This window comes from Ambystoma mexicanum, chromosome 5p (assembly GCF_040938575.1).
Source record: "Ambystoma mexicanum isolate Mex_15411 chromosome 5p, UKY_AmexF1_1, whole genome shotgun sequence".
In the NCBI taxonomy this organism is placed as follows: Eukaryota; Metazoa; Chordata; class Amphibia; order Caudata; family Ambystomatidae; genus Ambystoma; species Ambystoma mexicanum.
Genome location: NC_090930.1, coordinates 652,096,878 through 652,114,880, shown reverse-complemented (window position 1 = coordinate 652,114,880; position 18,003 = coordinate 652,096,878). Strand labels below are relative to the sequence as shown.

At 51.8% G+C, this 18,003-nt stretch overlaps 1 protein-coding gene across 2 annotated transcripts in view; it reads right to left on the bottom strand.

Annotated features, from left to right (window-relative positions):
- Nucleotides 1-18,003, bottom strand: part of CSTF2 (cleavage stimulation factor subunit 2) — a 557,664-nt gene that overhangs the window by 220,961 nt on the left and 318,700 nt on the right. For both annotated transcript variants that reach the window (XM_069613003.1, XM_069613004.1), the window contains exon 8: nucleotides 5,475-5,537. In XM_069613003.1, coding sequence (XP_069469104.1) covers nucleotides 5,475-5,537 — 63 coding nt within the window. The remainder of the gene's footprint in view (nucleotides 1-5,474; nucleotides 5,538-18,003) is intronic.

Here is an 18,003-nt window from a genome sequence, read left to right as displayed (position 1 = left end):
CACAAGAAACGCTGTTTTCCATGACAAGAACTTCAACGGAGCCGAGTGCAGAGGCTCGAACGGAGGTCCCATGAGCTTGGTCAGCACCACGTTGAGCTCCGACGCTGGGGCCGGAGCCTTCACCGGCGGGAACGATCTGAACAGTCCCTTCATGAACTCTTTCACCAGACGATGAGACCACAAAGACGTCCACCCCGTGGTTCTGGTGTATCGGGAGATCGCAGCAAGATGAATCTTGAGATGAAGATCCTCACCACCTTGCCCTTGAGGGACGGAAGAAAGGACCCGAGGGCCCAAAACACTGCACGGAGCTCCAGGACGTTGATATGGAGGGACTTCCTCCGTCGGAAGCCAAAGGCCTCTCGCGTGCAGATTTTCGGTGTGCGCTCCCCACCCTTCCAGGGAGGCATCCGTGGTCACTGTCTCCTGGTGGCCAGGGGTCTGGAAGCCCATGCCCGCCGTCAGATGCGCGCGGGTGCCCCACAACCGGATTGCTCGTCGGAAACTCTCGAGTGTGATCCTCTCCTCGAAGCTGCCCGTCGTCTGGATCTAGCGTGCGTCCAGGAACTCCTGCAACGGGCGCATCCGGAGCCTGCACAGGCGGATGAGATAAATGCAAGAAGACATCATTCCGAGGAGGGACTTGATGGACCTCACCCTGGCCGCGTCCGCAACCAGCATCCGCTGCACCTTGCCCAAGATGGCCCTCGTCCTTTCCTCCGACGGAGAGGCCAGAAGCGACACTGTGTCGAGCTTCGCTCCCAGAAACAGCGCGTCTTGCGCGGGCACCAGGTGGGACTTGGCGTAGTTTATGGAGAATACCAGGTCCGTGAGTAGTTGGACGGTCCTTGCCGTGTGCTCCACGGCGAGCTCCTTCGTCTTCGCCCGGATGAGCCAGTCATCCAGGTAGGGGTAGACGTGGATCCCCTCTAGGCGCAGCCGCGCCGCCACAGGTGTGAGGCACTTGGTGAACACCCTGGGTGCCGACCTCAATTCGAAGGGAAGGGCTCTGAACTGGTAGGGACGCCCTTGGACCACGAATCTGAGAAACTTTCGGTGTCCCTTTAGGATGGGGATATGGAAGTAGGCATCCTCCAAATCCAACGACGACAGTAAATCGCCCTCCTCCAGTTGACCCAGGACGTGCTGGAGGGTGACCATCCGGAACTTCTGTGCCTTGATGAATTTGTTCAGTCGTCGTAGGTCCAGGATGGCGCGCCATCCTCCCGTCTTCTTCACGAGGAAGCATCTTGAGTAAACTCGGGAGCCCCGAAGCCTCTTTGGGATGAGCTCGATGGCGCCCTTCCTGAGCATCGCCCTTACCTCCAAGAGAAGTTGAGGGACGTGATGTTCCTTCCTGGCCACAGGGGGGACGCGCGGGCACCTCCTTAGAAACTCGAGCGCGTGACCCTGAGCCAGGGCGTCCAGCACCCAACGGTCGGTGGAGATGGACTCCCACGCGCTGACGAAGCTCGCCAGCCGTCCTCCCACCGGGGTGCTTCCGTGGGGGCCCGACCCCACGGCCGGTTCAGTCCTGCTTCGACGAGGCTTTGCCGCCTTCTCCTCCTTGGCGACGACGGCGGGGTCCGCCTGACTTGCCTCGTCCCCTGTAAGCTTCCTGTGACGACGAACGGGCCGCTTGACGGTAGGTGGAAAATCCGCCGCTGGAACCTTTGGAGGCACCCCGTTTGCCTCCGCCGCTCCGAAAGGGCGGCCGCCGGTGCTGGAGAACCCCAAGAGCCCGGGCCGTCTGTGTCCACCTTGATGGCTTGAAGGGAATCGTCCACTGTTTTCCCAAACAGGTTGTTCCCGTCGAACGGCATGTCCAAGACTCTGGTCTGCACGCCCTGACGGAAGTCAGTAGCCTTGAGCCATCCACGCCGCCTAAGGCACACGCCGTTGCCCAACTGGCGAAATCCAGTGTCAGCGATGTCCGTCGCAATCGTAATTGCGTGGTCCGACGCCACCTCTCCCTCCTGCAAGATCTCTAGGGCTTCCGCCCTCTTGTCGTCTGGTAGGAAGTCCAGCAGGGGGGCCAGTTTGTACCACAACTCCCTGTCGTAGCGGGCTACGATAGCCAAGGCGTTGGCCGCCTTAATCGTCGTCGCTGCTGATGAGATGACTGTGTCCCATCGTGTCCAATTTCTTTCCCTCGCCGTCCGGCGGGGAGGTTGACGTAGAGGCAGCGCCCCCCCCCCCCCCTGCTTTCTTCCTGGCCGCCGCGGAGACGACCGAGTCCGGGGTCGGCTGTGCCCGAAGGCACAAGGTGGCCACGTCCAGGACCCAATACTTCTTCTCGTACCGATCCCTTCTAGCCGGCGTCGTGGATGGGTTCTTGAGGAGGGCGAGGCCCTCATCCCAAATATCGTCTAGTAGAGGTACAGCGAGGACCGTCTTCCTCTTGGTCTCGCGCCGTTGATAAAGGAAACATTCCTTCTCTTCCGGGCAGAGCTGGAAAAGCTCGGATGCCCTGGCGATCATGGAGTGAAACGATCCGATCTCGTCGGGCGGGGAAGCCCGGGTGGGAGGTGACGACGGGAGATCCTCGTAAACCTTGTTGTCTGTACCCGTCGCGGCCGTGTCAGTCCCCGTATCATCCCCACGTGTCGTGGACGGGGAGGAGGGCTGAGCAGGGCGCGATGGCTGAAAAGGAGGTGGAGGATGAATCCTTCTTCTCTTAGGAGGAGGGCTCCCAGAAGGGCCTGGCTCCGGGTCCCCCGTCGGGAGCGGTTCCTCCATTGGTGGTAACGGCAGTCTCGTCCTTATCTCCCAGCATAAGCACTGTATAGCCAACAAAATGGCCGCCGAGTTGTCATGCGGCACTGGTTGAGGGAGTTCCGACGGACGATCAGGAGCCCCGTCGGCATCCTCAACGCCCTCGTTGTCTTCCACGTCGGGGTCCCTCCCGACAGGATGGCCTTCTTCCACGCCAGAGCCCTGGCCTAAGACTTCGATCAGCTCCTCCTCAGAGGTTGAGGCCGAGTCCACGACGACCTCCTGCCCCCCCCGCTTTTTCTTCTCCGTCGGAGGTTTCACGGGGGTCCTGTCGATGGGCATGAAAGAGGACTCCCTCCGCGGTGGCAGGGAGATTCTGGGCCCCGAGGTCGCCTCCACAGGCTGAGCCAGGGCCGCCGCGACTGTCTCGATAGAGGCATTGGCCTGATGGATCAAGGCTTTCACCACCCTAGGTGCGCTCACCGCCTTCTCCTTGGGGGGAGGGTCACCACCTCGCTCCCCCTCCGATGGGGCCTTAGGGCACGACCGGGGTCTCTCCAGGAGTTTCGCCGAGTGCTCGGCCTTCCTCTTACCCGAGCCAGAGCGTTGGCTGGTGGTTGATGGCGCCGGGGAGGATGCGCCCTGCCTGGCGCCCGTAGAGCCCGACCGTTCGGCGCTCCCGGTGCCAGCGGACTCGCGGTGCTTGGCCTTCTGTTGGACCCCCGTCACCGGGGCACCCTCAAAGGTCTTAGAAGACCGCTCGGACTTCTTCTTCTTCTCGCCTGACGGGCTCTTACCTTCCAGCCAGTTGGCGAGACGTTGATGGCGGTCCTTCATGGTCCGCTCCGACATATTGCCGCAAAACGCACAGTCCTTCTCCACTTGCGTCTTGTCCTCATGTAGGCAGTAGAGGCAAAGGGAGTGTTCGTCCTCCATACAGACATTCTGAAGCTGGCATCCAGGGCAGACCCTGAACAGCTTTCCTGGCGTCGAGCTTCCCTTCTCCTGGGCCATGCTCGAGGAGGGCCTGAGAAATTTCTGGAATCCTCCAAAAGCGTGCTCGACGAAATCTTCACCCTTGAGGGGCGTAGAAGAATCCGACACGGGTCCCCGTTGATCGGATAAGGAAATGGTGGAGTTTGAGGCTCTTTTGACCGAAAAAATAATTTTTTCTAAGAAAAAACGCGAAAAAAGCACTAACGCTCGAGAGCAATAGCACGAGGATCCCAACACTTGAACGTGCGGTAAAAATCTGAAAATGGCTGCCAGAGGCGGGGCTTAGGTAGAGGGCAGTCATTGGCTGTGGTCAGTAGGACGCAGAGATCAGTGATTGGTTACTACTACGAAAGACAGATCAGAAACAAAACTGATACAGATTTTTTCTTTACCGAGGATACCCAGCCTGACGACGGGGAATATTCAGGAGCATGTGAATCCATGCCAGACCCCATGCTGGAGAAAAAAACTCTTATGAGCTCTGCATTATGTGCGACCAACTGGGTAGGTGGAAAAAACAATCTGGTGGGGCCTCGTCGCGGAAGGGATTTTGGGTACACTACACGTCACATTAGTGATAGTGTTAGTCACGCTGAAGTCAACATCCCTTTTCGATCTTCAAAAAAAAGATTCAATACTCGCCAGTACCACTATATGTCGGACTATATCCAGAGCATGTGATTCTAAGAAGATTCATAAGCAACAGAAATGTATTGGTTACTGTTATGTGATAGTATTACCTGTCAGTAGTCATTTTTCCATTGCGTTATATGGCCATAAATAAAGAACTGTTTTATACCCGTTTGTCTATGTGTGTTCCTCGACTGTTTCACTGTGTGTGCTCATTGTTGACCCCTTATAAACTCACCAACTCTTGAGTCTTAGCCTAGACCACTCGTTTTGCTAGCTTGAACTGGTTTGGCTACAGCTCCCAGAGTTGTCCCGTTCACATCCGTCTACCAGGCCAGAGTATAGAAAATCAGTCCTAATAATTGTCAGTTCAAAGCTAACTTGTTTGTTTTTCGCCCTTCTCGTATTGTTGAAGTATCCTTGGTAAAGCCATGTGCATCACGCCCGGGGATAGAGTTCCCCCACCCAATGGTTCCTGTAGTAAATTAGGATTGGTTGGCAAATATGTAACCATGCGATGATGTAATGACCTACAACGGAAAGATACCGAGAAGGGATGTGCTGTAAATATGAGATCAGGACTTTGTAACAAAACATGTGGTGTTTGTTAGCAGCTGCAAAAAGTACAGAATTTAAAATGTGTGTGGTTTGGGGAGAATCGGGCTAGTTTGACTCTGCAGCGTCATCTAGCACCTCCTGGCCATTTGTAATAAACTTGCTTTATGGAAAAACGTGAATTCGCTTCTTAAGAGGTGGGTGTATTTTTGGGTACAGCTATCTGAGGCCCACCGCCACAGCTACCAAACCTTTGGGGTTCAGGTTAAACTAAGGGGTACAACCCTGTCACTGAAGGTGGGCTTTTCCGAAGTTCTGTCAAACAGCAACTTTTGTAAGCAAATGAACAAATCAGTAAGCATATATGATATGGGCCCCACTGCAGTTTGTGGGAAATTTGTAAAAAGAAAAACCTAACAGCACCCTATTCAGAGCTGCACTTTAGTACGTTCAACCTCAGGCAAGGCAATAGCAATGAGTGTCATCGGATACATGCAGAAGGCATTATATAATGGCACGAAAAGGATATTAAAAAAACAGAGCGACAAAACAAAACACCATGGGTAGGATGCCTTTACCTGGTACCCTGTCCATCGACATTGGCCCACCCGCAGACATCCCCATCGGAGGCTGCATACCACCTATGAAACAAAGGAGAGCAATGTCAAAAGCTATCTCAGTCCTATGTACTATTTAATCAAATCAATTTCCCCGTCTAACACTTCCAACAGAGAAACATATTGCACAGCTATCACCCTGGAAAGCTTTTACTTGCATCAATTCAAATGTCAAATATGCCACATCCCCTGAAAAATACATAGAGGGCACAATTAATGTAAATCAAAAGTAGCCAGAATCCTTACAAGGTCATCTGGCCAGCGTGTATTGGAACATATGTCTATTTACAGCCTCTTTTTTAGGAAACCACAATGGACAGTGAAAGTTGTGAATAAGTAGGGTTCTATTCACGAGACAAGGAAAAGATGAAAATTTGACAATGTAAAGTCCTTCAAGGCACAGCATTGCTTTGCTCAGGAAAAAGTCCTTATTTCCCTGCGACTTGACAGGCTTAACTGCAATTACAATAAATAACTAAATGCTATCCAGCTGCCAAACGTGCTATCAGCAAATGAAATGTGGCTACCTGCTCGCTTAGACTGGTCACCCATTTACTCTGTATACACAGAGGCACAGAACATACATTCCTGTCTACGAAGGAAGTGGAGTGGGGGAGGGGTCATCGAACTTCTTCATCCTATCAGCTAATTTTCTGCAAATGTTTGGTAAGAATTTGTGCAGTCCAACTGGTGAGGACTACACAAGACTGTGCTGCTTGGTATTGGGCGTTAGGGATGATTCTCATAAATGTGCTAATTTCCTTCACCTTTTTGTTATTTTGAGGAATTTTGTGAGCCTTTTTTCCCCATTCTCTCATGTATTTTGATGTGGGTTTTACTCTTGTGTTCTTTGATTATGGAGTTTTAGATAACTCCATAGGCATCATATTTTCATTTGTGTCACAGCACCCTCAGTGCAGTAACACAGGGAAGCCTTTTTTAAGGCTGTCCCACGGTTTAAATACCTTCTCTGGGATAAACTACTGTTTCCCAGAGAAAGTAAAGTGAAATTGACTTTACTAGTCTTTCCAGATTACTAGACCCAGCACACACCATCTTACCATAGAGTGTTGGAAGGGTTATGTAGTATCCCCTTATGTAAAGAAACTCATGTAGCAGTCAAATGCTACCCTTTCCTCTCGAAATGGCTGTTGGCAGTGGTTTTCCAATGAACTACCATGATTTATCCCGACCGCGAAAACTGGTAGCCATGTTATTCAAGATGGCGTCTGAGACCCCCCACCCCTTGTTAAAACAGGCCCGGTCTATTTTCACAATTTATTTTTGGAAAGGTCCTTCTACAGTTTGTCTTGCGCGCCAAACCAGGTTTGGTCCCTCTGTTCCTACGCCTTTGACGGGCTTCAGGACTGAAGACCGCCTCTGACGCCAGAGTGTCTGGGGCGGGCAGGAAGTGAGGGAGGTGCAGGAAACTCCCTGTGTTTAGTCTCCTAGGAGACCCAAATGCACTCTGGCGCGATTGGCTGGCCACCCCGCTGGGCAAGTGGCAGCTAGGCTGGAATTAATGGGAGGAAACGTGATAAAAGGAGAGTCTCTTGGCTTGGAAGGCAGAGTCAAACACTGTAACAAAAGAACCAAAGACGAGCTGGAAGGGGACAGCTGCTGCAACTCCTGGACCGTTGGTTTGCCAGGTCTGAATCGTCAAGTTCATCTAGACCGAGAAGCTCTTCAAGGACGACTTCTTCCTTTGAGTTGGTGGGACCAATCAACTCGTGAGCCACCTGGATACCATTCTCGGAGCCGATTGTATTTTCCTCAGAGTGATGCAGGAAACCGAATAGCCAGGGAGAAGGACACCAGTTTGTGTGCTGGACTACAGCTACCGGAATTGAAGATTTGCCTTTGCCAGATTTTCGACCAGTGCAGGAGTCCTGACGTCCTCCCTCTTGTCCCTATGACTGAGGCTCAGGAACAGCGAGATCTGCAGGAACTGCCAGGAACAGATGTCTTCAACTGCATCTTTTTCCTCATTGTAAGGTACTGTGAAAACCTGACCGAGAGAACTTACCTTTCACTGTAAGTGCTTGAAACTTTGGCAATTTTCAGGCCTAGTCAGCTTGTGACCAAACATATAAATCATTCTTGTACGAACTACTTCTTAGAACATTGGCAGAGACCTTTCCGTTCAACTTCCAGAACTGCTTTATCCTATACAAGACTTTAGTCCATTGACTTTGGCCTAACCTATTGCATTGAATCAACTCCTCTGGGGAAATCAAACTATTTGCACTATTTAAGAGTAACTGTAATATTAGTTTTATTAACTTATGCCTTTTTGCTCCTCCTTCAAAGTAGTCTAAATGCCTCAGAACCTGATATTGTGAAGTACTGAAGTATATGTGTGATATTGATTGCCTCCTTCTAGTGAATGTTTTAGAAATGACTGAAATTAATTAATAAGCGTTTTACCAAGAAACCTTGAGTATAATTATAGACCGATGTGTAACATCCTTACAGCTCACATTCCCTCTTGAGATAATCCTGGCTGCTCAGCAATGTTACCACAAAACTGTGTAGTACAGACTTGTACCAAAGGTTGGTTTTGCTTACACCTGTAGTCCTAGTTGTGTGTAGTGGTCCCAAAGGGTACTGCATACAAACTTTGCCCAACATTAGGTAACCCACCTTTTAATATAGGCCTGTACTACACAAGTTGGTAGTGTGACTGAGCAACCAGGCTTATCTTAAGAGGGGTAATGTGAGCTGTAGAGCTGTACAATTGAAATCACCAAGTACAAGTAACCAAGTAACACTTCCAGTTATAAATACATTTATTTAATAATAAATACAAGGTTTACATAAGCACTCTTTAAAAAGAGTCATCTACTAGTAACATTCAAAGTTTGGATTCAGTTTTTAAAAGACAATAAAAGTTGGGAATAAGCGAACACATGTTCCAACACACTGGGTGACTTCCTTAAATGTCAGTATTTCACTTATTTTCAGTTACCAATTCAGTTATTGAGTTGTTTAAGGAAGGAAAGGTTAGAATAATATTTAGAACATACTTTCAATAGTTTGTCAAACAATTACAATCTCCTAAAGTGAGGTAGGTAACCTTGTATCCCAGCAATATTATTATCCACAATTCTAACCTATGAGGGAACAAGTACTGCCAAAGCCATTAGGTTCAGAGGAGTGTCTTTAGGGAGCTATAACAGCCAAAGTCACTGTTCCTGGTCCTTGGTCGTGGTAACGAAAGGGAGGACGTCTGGCGGGCTCCTGCACCAGTACTCGGGAGAGGGACTCAGCAATGGATTTCCTTTGTTTCAGCGGCACTTCAGTGTTTCGGTGCCTTTTCCTCAGCGGCAAATTAAGAACGAAAGCTCTAGTTGGGAGAAGCTTGCTCCCTCGGTTCTGGACTCTGGTGAGGGGACTGTGGATCACGATTTCCTGCTTCTATAGGGTCCTTAGGATTCCCACAAAGATTTGGACGGATTCTGACTTTGCAAGACTGTGCACTCGGCAATGGTCACAGGACCCCTGGTATTCAGCTTCTGCAGCTCTGGTGAGACAGAGCAAGTCGGGGGATAAGACAAATGAAAGCACGTCTTGAGGCTAGTTGGTCCCACCAGCCCAAGGCAGGAAGTCTTCCCAAATGGGTCTTCTCAGTTAATATGAAAACGGGGTCAGCACAGGCGCAGGGCTTCACCGGGCACTTCGTGGTCCAGGAGGGTGCTGCTGGCGTCTTGTCACATCTTCTTTGGATGCTCCTCTCAAGTGGTCGACTGCCTCTAGTCCCAAAAACTTTTTATGCGATTTCCCATCCATTCACTGCCTAGGCTGTCGATCACAGCAGGGGGGGGGGTCATTTTAGGACAGCCAGCCGTCCAATCAGGACTGGTTTCATTCCGGCACACCTAGAGACAAAGCACAGGGAAGTTTCGGGACCCTACCTCGCTTCCTGCCTTTCCAGACACACTGGAGCCTGGGTGGCTGTTAAGGAGAATTTTGAGTTTAGTGCCAACTTCCTCCCACCTTAGGGACCCCCCCAGCTCTTTTGCTGAACTTTGTACTTTTAATTCTATGAGTTTTCTGTGTTTCTTTTTGGTTTTGGAGTCTGAAACTCCATAGGCATCATCTTTGCATCGTGACACTCCGCACCTTCAGTGGAGTGGCACAGCAAAGTGTCTCAGATGTCCCAATGTTTTAAATACCTTCTCTTGGCTAAACTACTGTTTCCAAGAGCAGTAAAGTGAAATTTACTTTACTTACAATTTTGAACTTTCTAGACCTAGCACACACTAGCTTATCATAGGGTGTTGGAGGGGTTACTTAGTAACCCCTTTGTCTAGCATCCATGTAAATTTTTATGTTACCCTTTGTACAATTAATGGCTGGTGGCAGGTGTGGCAGGTTTGGTCCCTTTGTTCATTTTGTCTTTGGCGGGATTCACAAGTGAAGGCCGCCTCTGGCTCCAGTATGTCTGGTAGGGGCAGGAAGTGAGTGAGGTGCCCGAAACTCCCTGTGCTCAATCTCCTTGTTAACAGGAATGCACCCTGGCTGACCGACAAGGACAGCCACCCTGCTGTGTGATTGACAGCTAGGCTGGAATGAATGTGAGAAACCTGCTTAAAAGGCAAGGCTTTTTGGCTTGGAAGGCGACCACTGGACGAAGGAATCCGGACAAGAACTTGGAAGAGATGCCTGCTGCAACTCCTGGACTGTTGGTTTGACCGGTGAAGCCCTGCTGCTTTGCTGAAGCTCCAAATTCGCCTCGACTAGAGAAGCCCTGCAAGGACGACTTTCTTCCTTGAGTTGGTGGGACCAATGAACTCCAAAGTGAACTCGTCTGGAAATCCTCTCGGAGCTGGCTGTACTTCCTAGCTGCTGCAGGAACCGAAGTGTCAGGGAGAGGAACACCAGATTGGAGTGAATCACCTAATTCGGACCCAGGCTGCTGGAAAATCCTCCGGACTCCCAGTAAGCAGAACTGACCAAGCCAGAGCCACCTGAAAAGAGTGGTGGACCCCAGATGCAAGGAAAGTCCAGAGTGGTAACCGTGAGACCACAGTGGTATGTGTATTTATTTTATTTGTAAAGTGCAGCCAGGCCCCGGGTCATAGGGGCACGTCAGTTTAGGTCAGTTTACAGAACGTTACAGTTACATACAGAATAGTGTTACAGATACATACATACATATTGCAGGCAAAACAATGGATGATACAGTTCAATATAGTTAAATAATAAAGTATGGTATTTACAGTAAGAACAGTGGGGCAGGTAGCAAGTCTAAGATCTGGGAGATTAAGCTGATAATGTATACAATTTCTGAAGCCAGAGCTTAGTGCTATTCTTGAATAAGTGGAAGGAATGTTCTGATCTGAGGGGAGCAGGGAGAGTGTTCCATAGCTTAGAAGCCTGTACTGGGAAGCTAGCTCCTCCCGAGTTGTGGAGTTTGAATCTTGGTATGGACATGGTGTTTGCTTGAGCTGCTCCAAGTGGTCTTTAAGATGTATGTGGGGTGAGTTGGTTGGTAAGGTAGGTTGGCTCTGGCTTTGTGTATTAAGGCAAGAGTTTTGAGAGATATTCTATGCTCTACCGGGAGCCAGTGCAGATTGCATCTAGTCTCTGAGATATGCGACTTCTTAGGGATGCTGAGGGCTGCCCTGATGGCGTTACTTTGTAGTACTTGTAACTTGTTAATGTTTTTGTGGCTGGTACCTAAATAGAGGGTGTTACAATAATCTAATTTGGACAGAACTAAAGTTCTGGCCAGTGTGATGCAGTTAGGCGTAGAAATGAATAGCCTGCAGGCGGTTATAAGTTTACAAGTATATGCGGCGGATGGGGGCGTGGCTAACCGCCATGTAGAGTGGACGCGTCTTTGGTGAGCTCCGCTTGATATGTACTGATAAGCCGCTCTACGGGACACCGAAGCTTCATCCGAACCTGCAGAAACATCACGAGAGCTGCTGAAGCCTGCGAGAGATTCTGGGGCTCCCCGCACACGAGGGTAGAAGCCCTAAAGACTTAAACGCGGCTCGCGAAAAACCGCGTAACTCGAGGCCAAGATGGCGGCCTCCTCTTGCTGAGCCCGGGGAGCCCCGCGCTGGCCCAGCGATCCGCAGAAGCGGCGGACCTTCACTTCGCTTCGGAGGGGAGGAGTATCGGAGGGCGGTCGGGAGGAGTCCCGCCGGGCTCGAGACCAGCCCCGCGAGAAGCAGGTACAGCGGTGGCGCTGCCTGGGCTGCTGGGGCGCGCCGTCGACCGGAGCGGCTGGAGGCGCCCGCCGGCCCAGCAGCAGAGACCGGCGAATATCAGGGACCAGACCGGACCCGCCTGCCGAGGCGAGGGAAGAGAGAGGGGGACCAATCTGGGTGCGGACGCCGGCTGCCCGGCCCGCTACTGGACTCATCCCGCCGGGGGATCCATCTGCGCCGGCTGCCCTGCCAGGCCCGTGCGGCCCCGGCACCCAGCGACCCGCCCAGCGACCCGAGGGGGGAAGCGGAGGCGCACAAAAGCCGGCCGGAGACCAGGAGCTGTTACGTGCCGAGTGAGGGTCTGGCCGAGAGGAGGGTTCCCCCCCACCCCCCTGCCTGAAGAGAGGTGATCGGCTGGAACGGAGACTCCATCCACCTGAGGTGAGCAGAACGGGGGCCCTCCCCGCGCGCCATATACCAGCACCTAGCGGGGCCTCACAGTCGAGCCCCCCGCTGCGCCGCGAGGACGCGGGAGGCGGACGGTGCGGGGTCCTGGGACTGAGCGACCCCCCCACCCCCTTCTAAGATATTCTCAACGCCGGACACTAGAGAGGGAGCCCCCCCACACGCAGCGGAGTGCTGCCCCAAGCCGGGCATTGAGGCAGATTGAAAGCGCCCCGGGGTGACTGGAGGAGCAGGCGACTGTCCCCCCCGTGGTGCAGGACCACACACCGCCCCATCCGGGAGCCTGGAGCTGGGGTGGACCACGGCCCAGGGAGCGCTGAGGCGCTCAGCGCCTCATACACCATACGCCTCCACATATTGAGGCCGCAACCACACCCGGGGCCACGACCTGGAGCCCTCGTCGCGGAATCCGCCCCCGGCGCCTGAAGTTCACAGAACCGCAGGAATGTCTGGCCTGGATAAATCAACGGGAAGGGGAGCTAGGTCCAAGCAGCGACAGACCACCCTGGACGCCTATACAGCCAATGAACTCCCCAACCCCGGGTGTCCAGACACGGCAATGGCTAGTAAGGCAACAGGCCCCACCGTAGCGGCGACTGAACCTATCAACACCCAACTCCTGGAGGCCATCACATTATTCCAGGCGACAATGGTGAACAAAATCGATGCTGTGGCCATAGATCTGGGCCTCCTACGCCAGGACGTCCGCTACCTGGCGGGTAGAACCGATGCACTTAAGACCCAGGTACGTGAAAACACCGAAGCGAAAACCCAGCTCCTGCACGACGTGGATGGCCTGCGGCAGAGGGTCAAGAACCTGGAGGACAGGGCGGAGGAGGCCGAAGGGAGGGCTTGCCGGAATAACATCCGGCTGCTTGGCTTACCGGAGGGCATCGAAGGCCCAGACCCCACCAACTACATAGAAAACCTCCTGCTGCAGGAGATTGGAGCAGAGAAACTATCGCAGGGTTTCTCCATCGAAAGGGCACATAGGTCACTCGCCAAGAAACCTCCACCAGGCGGCCCACCTAGGCCTATGATAGCGAAAGTATTAAACTACAGAGACCGCAAGATCATTCTAGCATTCTCGCGCTCAGGGGGCCAGATCCTGAGGAACTCAGCCAAGATTGAGATCTACCCTGATTATACCTTTCAAGTACAGATGAACAGAGCTCAGTTCATACACACTAAGGCCAGATTGAAAGCTGCCGGATTGAAATACATGCTCTTGTACCCCTCTAGGTTAAAGGTGACATATAAAACTAGAGTCCACCTGTCTGACACCCCGGCGCTGGCTCGGGATTGGATGGACGAGCAGCAATTACCGGACATTGAAGACAAAAGACGTAAGCCGCATTGAACCACCCTTCACGACTGCAAGAAAACGGTTATTACCCCAAGTGCACAGTAACAATAAATCGAGCCCTATGAGCAGCTGAATTGATCATACTACGCGGAACACCGAAGCAACAGCTCCCTCAACCCCCAGGAGTTTTTTTCTTTCTTCAGGGTACATTTACCCACCCGTAGGGCACCCGAAGACCATGCTTGGTCTTAAGGAGCGGAAACGGGACAGTCACGATGGGGGTCGCCCCGTTGGACCAGTTCTATGTTGGGGAAGTTTATCAGGGGGGAGGGAAATACAGGGAAGTTCAACCCATGTTGGGACTTTTGAACAAGAAATACCGAGACCTCAGGATGACCTCACTACAGACGCACCACTAACAGGACCCCGATCGAGACAGGGGGGGAACATTGGGCACAATCACGCTTATGGCTGAAACAATAAAAATAATGACGTGGAACGCCAGAGGCATGAACAGTTATGTGAAACAACGCCAGATTCACACATATCTGCGACGCTGCAAGGTCGGAATTGCTATGCTCCAAGAGACACACCTAACAGAGGAGAAACTGAAGGCGCTAGCCAAAACATGGCGAGGGACCCTGATCGGATCCACCTATTCCTCATAAGCAAGAGGGGTCCTGATATGGATCGACCCGACCGTCCCCTTCAGAGTAACGAGCACCAAGACGGATGACGAGGGTAGGATGGCACTTGTGCAGGGTACGGTGGAGGGGAGAGACCTGTGCCTGGTTAGCACTTATGCACGCAATCACGACGCCACACCCTTCTTCCACTCCCTATATTCCAGACTAGGCCCATATGTAAACTGTGCTGTGATTTGGGGCGGTGACCACAACTGCACCCTAGACCCACTCAAAGACAGGTCCGATACCAAACCCTCCCGCCCATCCCCTCCAGCCAAGATATTGTCTAAACTAATGACCCAGCTATTACTCTGCGATCTGTGGAGGGAACTAGGCCCGGAGCGACGAGAATACTCCTTCTCTCTACCGCATAAAGTCTTGGGAAATTAAATTATGCCAAACATATAGAAAGGTCACACGCCCTGGGAGACAAACCTGGCAAACTCTTAGCTTGGCTGTACAAAAGGGAGACCCCTAGCACCCCCATTTGCCACATACGTAAACCCGATGGCACCACTGCGCACACACAAGCAGAGATTAATAAGGTTTTTTCTGAGTTCTACCGCAACCTTTATTCCCAGACCCCTCCCTCATCTGACTCCGGGATCGAAGACGCCCTAGATTGCATTAAGTTACCCAGGCTAGATTCACAACAGGCTGAAGCCCTAGACGACCCGATTACCCCAGATGATGTGAAGGCAATAATTAGATCACTACCCTCCGGGAAGGCGCCGGGCATGGATGGCCTCCCTGGGGAATTTTATAAGACATACGAGGAGACCCTTGCCCCTCTGCTTGCACAAGTATATAACGAGGCTTTCGAGCGAGGCTCTCTCCCGAACTCCATGAGTGAAGCAATAATAATTCCCATACTGAAGCCTGGTAAAGATGGGACAGATTGCGGGTCATATAGACCACTTTCCATGTTAAATGTTGACAGCAAAATACTGTCGGCACTGCTCGCCAATAGACTACGCAGAGTGATTCCCCTTCTAATCCATCAGGACCAAACGGGCTACGTGCCCGGGCGTTCTATCACCGGAAATTTACGCAGGTTACACCACATCATATATAGTACTGAACGGAAATCCCAGAAATACGCCGTAGCGTCACTTGACGCCACCAAGGCCTTCGACTCGGTTAGATGGGAATGGTTATACGTCACTATGGTCAGGATGGGGATCGGACCCGCCTTCCTTAAATGGACCCAATTGATCTACACTAATCCCACCGCCAGGGTGCGCACCAACAAGACTTATTCTGACAAATGGCCCCTCTATAGAGGTACATGGCAGGGATGCCCCTTATCCCCCATGCTTTACATTATAGCTGCAGAGCCGGTGGCCGCATACCTCCGTAAGGAATACGGTGACGGAGGCATTGAGCTAGACGGGGTGTCACACCTCATCTCCATGTATGCAGATGACATGCTACTCTACCTGCATGATCCCGAGCTCCGTCTGCCCTACATTCTGGAGACATTAGATTGCTTCCACACACACACAGGCATACAGATAAATAAGGATAAGTCCTGCCTCTACCCCCTCGCTGCACTGTATAGCGAGGAGTACGGATCTCTGCCCCCACTAGACCTCCAGTGGCAAGCAACATCCTTCAGATACTTGGGTGTTAACATACACCGTAACCCGAGTACCGAACACATTCTTAACACGGTTAGGGCGAAGGACGCACTTGCAAAATCCATGAAATTTTTGGGGAAGCTCCCTCTCTCTGTGGCTGGGCGGGCGGGACTCCTCAAAATGGTAGCACTCCCACGCCTACTACACTGCTTCTCTAACGTCCCCTTCAACATCCCCCCCGCTTTTTTCAGAGACCTGAACAAGCTCTGTAGGGGATTCCTGTGGAAGGGAGGTAGGCACAGGGTGGCGCTGGACATTCTCCAAAGACCCTATGAGAAGGGGGGATTGAAAGTCCCCAATTTCGAACTGTATTACCTGGCTAGTCAACTGAGGCACGTAACGCACTGGATGGCGGATGAAGCCACCACTGACACCCGACTCCTCCAACCGGCCCTGCCGCGACTGCTACTCCGAGACCTACTTTGGGTCGAGAAGGGGGCTCTACAACATCACCCTTACCTAATCAAACTTGGAACTCAGCTCTGGAAGAGAGCCTGCAAAGCAGTGGGGTTGACAGACCCATATTCCCCGCAGATCCCCATTGCGGCTGTCATGGTGAAACCTTCGTGGGGACATACGGACACACGCACTCAGTGGGAACCCTATGGGGTGGCAGTACTCGGAGACCTCATCCATGAACATGAGCTCATGACTTTTACTGACCTCAGCGAGTCTACGGGCCTGCCCACGGGCCAGTTCTTGCTCCACAGAGCAGTAACGAAGGCCCTGAAGAAGAGATGGCCAGAGGCCGCCAACCAACTCATGGAGAATGAAGCCATTGAATTATTGCTGGACACTGCCGAAGGAGGTCACGAAACCTCCAGAATATATGAAGCCCTACTGCAGAGCACGACAAAGAACGCATTGAAATGCAAAGGTAGATGGGAGAGCGAAATGGGCCTCGAATTTGAGGACAAAGCATGGGAGAAAATAAGCCATTACCATAAAAAAATCTCCAGAAATGCCTGCCTCCAACTTATTCAGCTGTACATCACCAACAGAGCCTACCTTACGCCCGACGCCATATCAAAGTTCAAAGGAGCCACGATCCAGACATGTCCCAAATGTCACGAGCCAAGGGCGGGTATGACCCACATGTTTTGGAGCTGTTCGGTAGTCCAGAGGTTCTTGGCCCGAGTGAAAGAAAAAGTGGCGACAGCTGAGATAGAGGTGGAGATTCGCGAGTCAGCAGCCTGCATATTGGGGAGTTACAAGCGAAGCAGCAAGAATAAGCCCCTAAATAGACTTATGGACTTGATATACATAACAGCGAAAAGGCGCATAGCCATGGGTTGGAAGAGCGCAGGGGGGCCGAGCGAGGCCCTTTGGTGGGACGACCTCAAGAGGTGGATAGCCGCTGAGACTGCGGCCTGGGAAACGGCGATTCAGGTACAAAGGCTGGACTCCAGCGCAGATCTACTTCGATGGGTAGCGCTAACGGTGCCACTACTCCACCCAGTGACGCAAGACGGCGCCTCGAACAGCTATGACAGTCCCGGCCCGGCTCGTGCCTAAGGAAATCTGAGGACTTCACTGTGGTCTCGGAGGGAGGGGGGAGGGGTGGGAGAGTTGGGAACGTTAAGACATGTTGTTCTTGATTCATACATATTGCATTGTCTAACCATTGATTCATTTGAGTTGAAAAACCAATAAAGAAATTTAAATTAAAAAAAAGTATATGCGGCGGATGATGCTACCGCATTAGTTTGTTTGGAGAAGGATAAGGTGGCACCCAGGTAAATGCCAAGGGTTTTAGTGTTGTTTGAGACGGTGATGGGATTGCCAGCTATAGTAAATGATTTAAAAGCAGTATTTAGTTTAGCTCGAGTACCAAGGATGAGCAGCTCAGTTTTATAGTCATTGAAACAAAGACTGATGTGCCATCCACGCTTGTATTACTGCATAGATATCGTTGAGGGTATTGCTGTCAGTTGCATAGTCTCCAGTGATAGGAATGAGTATCTGGGTGTCGTCTGCATAGTTAGTATACGTGACACCCAGATAGTCAAGGATATCGAATAGGGGCTTTGTGAAGACATTATAGAGTGTTGGGGACGCAGCATGCTTGCGGGAGCCCACAAAGTACCGGCGAGGGTTCAGCCGAGTCAGTGGGAGAGAAGACCCTCATAGTTCGGTTTGCCAAGAAGGAGCTGATCCAGGCATTGGCTGCATCAGTGAAATGCGCTGCAGATTTCAGATGGTGGCAAAGCGTTTGGTGGTTGACCAAATCAA